The 6,755-nt window shown below is 67.9% G+C and overlaps 1 protein-coding gene across 1 annotated transcript; it reads left to right on the top strand.

Annotated features, from left to right (window-relative positions):
* Nucleotides 1–268: 268 nt before the first annotated feature.
* On the top strand, nt 269–6,027 carry FIBP (FGF1 intracellular binding protein; the record flags this gene model as incomplete). The annotated part of the gene is made up of 3 exons (XM_082500110.1): nt 269–354; nt 1,402–1,600; nt 5,901–6,027. Coding segments are annotated over exons 1-3 (411 nt in total), but the record flags the coding sequence as incomplete, so codon positions are not given.
* Nucleotides 6,028–6,755: the final 728 nt, after the last annotated feature.

Raw genomic sequence — 6,755 nt, 5'->3', positions numbered from 1 at the left:
CCTGTGCCCCTCTGGGGGGGATGGGGGGGGGGATTTGGGGGCGTTGTGACCCCCCCTTTTTTTTTGGGGGGGGGGGGTGTCCCCCAAACTCCTGGACCCCCTATAGGGGGGGGTGGGGGAGGTCCCATCCACCTTTGCCCCTCTGGGGTGGGGGATGGGGGGGGTTGGGGGGGTCCCAGCCGCCTGTGCCCCTCTGGGGGGGGGAGGTGGGGGGGGGCTTTGGGGGTGGTTGGGGGGTGCCCCACGGTGTCCCCCCCCCGCAGGCGGCCATGACGAGTGACCTGGACATCTTCGTGGGGAACACAACGCTCATCGATGAAGAGGTCTATCAGCTCTGGTTGGACGGACACTCCGGTGCGCCCCCCCCGGGACCCCCCCAAACCCCCCCCCGGGACCCCCCAACCCCCTCCTGGGACCCCCCCAAACCCCCCCCTGAGACCCTCCCCTCCCCCTTGTGGCCACGTCCCCCCGTGTCCCCATGTCCCATATCTCCTGGTGGCCCCATCCGGTGGTGTCCCCATGTCCCCTCTCTCCTGGTGGCCACATCCCCTGGTGGCCCCACGTCCCCTCTCTCCCGGTGGCCCCATCCGGTGGTGTCCCCATGTCCCTTCTCTCCTGGTGGCCACGTCCCCTGGTGTCCCCACGTCCTATATCTTGTATGGGCCACATCTTGTGGTGTCCCCATGTCCCTTCTCTCCTGGTGGCCACATCCCCTGGTGGCCCCACGTCCCCTCTCTCCCGGTGGCCCCATCCGGTGGTGTCCCCATGTCCCTTCTCTCCTGGTGGCCACGTCCCCCCGTGTCCCCATGTCCTATATCTTGTATGGGCCACATCTTGTGGTGTCCCCATGTCCCTTCTCTCCTGGTGGCCACATCCCCTGGTGGCCCCATGTCCCCTCTCTCCCGGTGGCCCCATCTGGTGGTGTCCCCATGTCCCTTCTCTCCTGGTGGCCACGTCCCCTGGTGTCCCCACGTCCTATATCTTGTATGGGCCACATCTTGTGGTGTCCCCATGTCCCCTATCTCCTGGTGGCCCCATCCGGTGGTGTCCCCACATCCTGTATCTCCTGGTGGCCACATCCCATGGTGTCCCCATGTCCTGTATGTCCTGGTGGCCACGTCCCCTGGTGTCCCCACGTCCCCTCTCTCCCGGTGGCCCCATCCGGTGGTGTCCCCACGACCTGTATCTCCTGGTGGCCACGTTCCCTGGTGTCCCCATGTCCCATATCTCCTGGTGGCCCCATCCGGTGGTGTCCCCATGTCCCCTCTCTCCTGGTGGCCACGTCCCCCCGTGTCCCCATGTCCTATATCTTGTATGGGCCACATCTTGTGGTGTCTCCATGTCCCTTCTCTCCTGGTGGCCACGTCCCCCCCCGGCTGAGGTGTCCCCGTGTCCCCGCAGTGGCGGAGGCGGTGGCGCGGCGGCTGCGGGGGGGGGTCCTGGAGCGCGCGGGGACGTCGGTGGCGGTGCTGCAGAGTGACACGCGGGACCACTACCGCACCTTCAGCATGTTGGAGCGGCTGCTGCACGCCCCCCCCCGCCTGCTGCAGCAGCTCCTCTTCCAGATCCCCCCCTCCCGCCAGGCCATGCTCGTCCAGCGGTGCGCCATGGGGGGGCACTGGGAGCACTGGGAGGGGCACTGGGGGCACTGGGAGGGGGCTGGAGGGGCACTGGGAGGAGTGGGAGGGGGTTGGAGGGGCACTGGGAGCACTGGGAGGGGGTTGGATGGGCACTGGGAGGAGTGGGAGGGAGTTGGATGGGAACTGGGAGCACTGGGAGGGGGTTGGAGGGGCACTGGGAGTACTGGGAGGGGGTTGGATGGGAACTGGGAGCACTGGGAGGGGGTTGGAGGGGCACTGGGAGTACTGGGAGGGGGTTGGATGGGAACTGGGAGCACTGGGAGGGGGTTGGATGGGAACTGGGAGCACTGGGAGCGGGTTGGAGGGGCACTGGGAGGAGTGGGAGGGGGCTGGAGGGGCACTGGGAGCACTGGGAGGGGGTTGGATGGGAACTGGGAGTACTGGGAGGGGGTTAGAGAGGGACTGGGAGCACTGGGAGGGGGTTGGAGGGGCACTGGGAGGAGTGGGAGGGGGCTGGAGGGGCACTGGGAGGAGTGGGAGGGGGACTGGGGGCACTGGGAGGGGGTTAGAGAGGGACTGGGAGCACTGGGAGGGGGTTGGAGGGGCACTGGGAGTACTGGGAGGGGGTTGGATGGGAACTGGGAGCACTGGGAGGGGGCGGGAGGGGCACTGGGAGCACTGGGAGGGGCACTGGGGGCACTGGGAGGGGGCTGGAGGGGCACTGGAAGGAGTGGGGGGGGAATTGGGGGCACTGGGAGCAATGGGAGGGAGTTAGAGAGGGACTGGGAGCACTGGGAGCGGGTTGGAGGGGCACTGGGAGGAGTTCAGGGGTGCCCATCCCAGTTCAGGGGTGCCATTCCCAGTTCAGGAGTGCCCATCCCAGTTTGGGGTACCCATCCCAGTTCAGAGGTGCCCATCCCAGTTCAGAGGTGCCCATCCCAGTTCAGGGGCGCCCATCCCAGTTCAGGGGTGCCCATCCCAGTTTGGGGTGCCCATCCCAGTTCAGGAGTGCCCATCCCAGTTCAGGGGTGCCATTCCCAGTTTGGGGGCTCAGTCCCAGTTCAGGAGTGCCCATCCCAGTTCAGGGGCGCCCATCCCAGTTCAGGAGTGCCCATCCCAGTCCGGGGGTGCCCATCCCAGTTCAGGGGCGCCCATCCCAGTTCAGGGGTGCCCATCCCAGTTTGGGGGCTCAGTCCCAGTTCAGGGGTGCCCATCCCAGTTCAGAGGTGCCCATCCCAGTTTGGGGTGCCCATCCCAGTTCCGAGGTGCCCATCCCAGTTTGGGGGCTCAGTCCCAGTTCAGGGGCGCCCATCCCAGTTCAGGAGTGCCCATCCCAGTTCAGGGGTTCCCATCCCAGTTCAGGAGTGCCCATCCCAGTCCGGGGCGCCCATCCCAGTCCGGGGCGCCCATCCCAGTTCAGGAGTGCCCATCCCAGTTTGGGGGCTCAGTCCCAGTTCAGGGGTGCCATTCCCAGTCCGGGGCGCCCATCCCAGTTCAGGGGTGCCATTCCCAGTTTGGGTGCCCATCCCAGTTCAGGGGTGCCATTCCCAGTCCGGGGCGCCCATCCCAGTTCAGGGGTGCCCATCCCAGTTTGGGGGCTCAGTCCCAGTTCAGGAGTGCCCATCCCAGTTCAGGGGTGCCATTCCCAGTCCGGGGGCTCAGTCCCAGTTCAGGGGTGCCCATCCCAGTTTGGGGGCTCAGTCCCAGTTCAGGGGCGCCATTCCCAGTGCGGGGCGCCCATCCCAGTTCAGGGGTGCCCATCCCAGTTTGGGGGCTCAGTCCCAGTTCAGGGGTGCCATTCCCAGTCCGGGTCGCCCATCCCAGTTCAGGGGCGCCATTCCCAGTTCAGGAGTGCCCATCCCAGTTCAGGGGCGCCATTCCCAGTCCGGGGCGCCCATCCCAGTTCAGGGGTGCCCATCCCAGTTCAGGGGCGCCATTCCCAGTTCAGGAGTGCCCATCCCAGTCCGGGGCGCCCATCCCAGTTCAGGGGCGCCCATCCCAGTTTGGGGTACCCATCCCAGTTCAGAGGTGCCCATCCCAGTCCGGGTCGCCCATCCCAGTTCAGGGGCGCCATTCCCAGTTCAGGGGCGCCATTCCCAGTGCGGGGGCTCAGTCCCAGTTCCGAGGTGCCCATCCCAGTTGGGGGGCTCAGTCCCAGTTCAGGGGCGCCATTCCCAGTTTGGGGGCTCAGTCCCAGTTCAGGGGCGCCATTCCCAGTTCAGAGGTGCCCATCCCAGTTCAGGGGCGCCATTCCCAGTTCAGGGGCGCCATTCCCAGTTCAGGAGTGCCCATCCCAGTTCAGGGGTGCCATTCCCAGTTCAGGGGCGCCATTCCCAGTCCGGGGCGCCCATCCCAGTTCAGGGGCGCCCATCCCAGTTGGGGGGCTCAGTCCCAGTTCAGGGGCGCCATTCCCAGTCCGGGGCGCCAATCCCAGTTCAGGGGCGCCCATCCCAGTTCAGGGGCGCCATTCCCAGTGGGGGGCGCCCATCCCAGTTCAGGGGTGCCCATCCCAGTTTGGGGGCTCAGTCCCAGTTCAGGAGTGCCCATCCCAGTTCAGGGGTGCCATTCCCAGTTTGGGGGCTCAGTCCCAGTTCAGGGGCGCCATTCCCAGTTCAGGGGCGCCATTCCCAGTTCAGGAGTGCCCATCCCAGTTCAGGGGTGCCATTCCCAGTTCAGGGGCGCCATTCCCAGTCCGGGGCGCCCATCCCAGTTCAGGGGCGCCCATCCCAGTTGGGGGGCTCAGTCCCAGTTCAGGGGCGCCATTCCCAGTCCGGGGCGCCAATCCCAGTTCAGGGGCGCCCATCCCAGTTCAGGGGCGCCATTCCCAGTGGGGGGCGCCCATCCCAGTTCAGGGGTGCCCATCCCAGTTTGGGGGCTCAGTCCCAGTTCAGGAGTGCCCATCCCAGTTCAGGGGCGCCATTCCCAGTTTGGGGGCTCAGTCCCAGTTCAGGGGCGCCCATCCCAGTTCAGGGGCGCCATTCCCAGTTTGGGGGGGGCTCAGTCCCAGTTCAGGGGCGCCATTCCCAGTCCGGGGCGCCCATCCCAGTTTGGGGGCTCAGTCCCAGTTCAGGGGCGCCATTCCCAGTTCAGGGGCGCCGTTCCCAGTTCAGGGGCTCCATTCCCAGTCCGGGGCGCCCATCCCAGTTTGGGGGCTCAGTCCCAGTTCAGGGGCGCCCATCCCAGTTCAGGGGCGCCATTCCCAGTGCGGGGGCTCAGTCCCAGTTCAGGAGTGCCCATCCCAGTTCAGGGGCGCCATTCCCAGTGCGGGGGCTCAGTCCCAGTTCAGGGGCGCCATTCCCAGTGCGGGGGCTCAGTCCCAGTTCAGGAGTGCCCATCCCAGTTCAGGGGCGCCATTCCCAGTTCAGGGGCGCCATTCCCAGTTCAGGGGCGCCATTCCCAGTGCGGGGCGCCCATCCCAGTTCAGGGGCGCCATTCCCAGTTCAGGGGCGCCATTCCCAGTGCGGGGGCGCCATTCCCAGTTCAGGGGCGCCATTCCCAGTGCGGGGGCTCAGTCCCAGTTCAGGGGCGCCCATCCCAGTTCAGGGGCGCCATTCCCAGTTCAGGGGCGCCATTCCCAGTCCGGGGCGTCCATCCCAGTTCCGAGTTGCCCATCCCAGTTCAGGGGCGCCATTCCCAGTCCGGGGCGCCCATCCCAGTTCAGGGGCGCCATTCCCAGTTCAGGGGCGCCATTCCCAGTTTGGGGGCTCAGTCCCAGTTCAGGGGCGCCCATCCCAGTTCAGGGGCGCCATTCCCAGTCCGGGGCGCCCATCCCAGTTCAGGGGCGCCCATCCAGTCCCAGTTCAGGGGCGCCATTCCCAGTTTGGGGGTTCAGTCCCAGTTCAGGGGTGCCCATCCCAGTGCGGGGCGCCCATCCCAGTTCAGGGGTGCCATTCCCAGTCCGGGGCGCCCATCCCAGTGCGGGGCGCCCATCCCAGTTCAGGGGCGCCATTCCCAGTTTGGGGGCTCAGTCCCAGTTCAGGAGTGCCCATCCCAGTTCAGGGTCGCCCATCCCAGTTCGGGGGCTCAGTCCCAGTTCAGAGGTGCCCATCCCAGTCCGGGGGTGCCCATCCCAGTTCAGGGGTACCCATCCCAGTGCGGGGCGCCCATCCCAGTTCAGGGGCGCCATTCCCAGTTCAGGAGTGCCCATCCCAGTTCAGAGGTGCCCATCCCAGTTCAGGGGTGCCCATCCCAGTTCAGGGGCGCCATTCCCAGTTCAGGAGTGCCCATCCCAGTTCAGAGGTGCCCATCCCAGTTCAGGGCGCCATTCCCAGTTCAGGGGCGCCATTCCCAGTTTGGGGCGCCCCCTGCTGTGCCGCGCAGGTACTACACCTTCGGGGAGGCTCTGGCGCGGGCGCTGCTCGGGAAGAGGCTCTCGAAGGGCACAAAGAAGGAACTGGACGAGGTCAGCGCCCGCACCGGAGTCTCCATCAAGAGCTGCCGCCGGCAGGTGGGGGCGGGGGGGGGGCACGGGGGGGGGGAACTGGGGGGGGCAACGGGGGGGGAGCAACGGGGGGGGGTCCCAACTGGGGGTGGGGAACTGGGAGGGCAAACTGGGGGGGGGCAACTGGGGGGGGGGCAACTGGGGGGGGAGGAAACTGGGGGGGTCCCAACTGGGGGGGGGCAACGGGGGGGGGGAAACTGGGGGGGGGGAACTGGGTGGGGTCCCAACTGGGGGTGGGGAACTGGGAGGGCAAACTGAGGGGGGGGCAACTGGGGGGGGGAACTGGGGGGGGCAACTTGGGGGGGGTCCCAATTGGGGGGGGTAACGGGGGGGGGCAACTGGGGGGGCAACTGGGGGGGAGGGAACTGGGGGGGGGCAACGGGGGGGGGGCAACTGGGGGGGCAACTGCGGGGTCCAACTGGGGGGGGGGCAACTGGGGGGAGGAAACTAGGGGGGGCAACTGGGGGGGGTCCCAACTGTGGGGGGGGAACTGGGGGGGGTCGCAACTGGGGGGGGAACTGGGGGGGGGCAACTGGGGGGGTCCCAACTGGGGGTGGGGAACTGGGGGGAGGAAACTGGGGGGGGAACTGGGGGGGGAAACTGGGGGGGGGAAACTGGGGGGGTCCAACTGGGGGGGGGGGAACTGGGGGGGGCAACTTGGGGGGGGTCCCAACTGGGGGGGGGGCAACTGGGGGGGGGGGCAACGGGGGGGGGGCAACTGGGGGGGAACGGGG

Source organism: Vanellus vanellus (assembly GCF_965231255.1).
Source record: "Vanellus vanellus genome assembly, contig: HAP1_SCAFFOLD_2467, whole genome shotgun sequence".
NCBI lineage: Eukaryota > Metazoa > Chordata > Aves > Charadriiformes > Charadriidae > Vanellus > Vanellus vanellus.
Note: the sequence above shows the minus strand (reverse complement) of the source record. Positions and strands in the feature narration are given on the sequence as shown.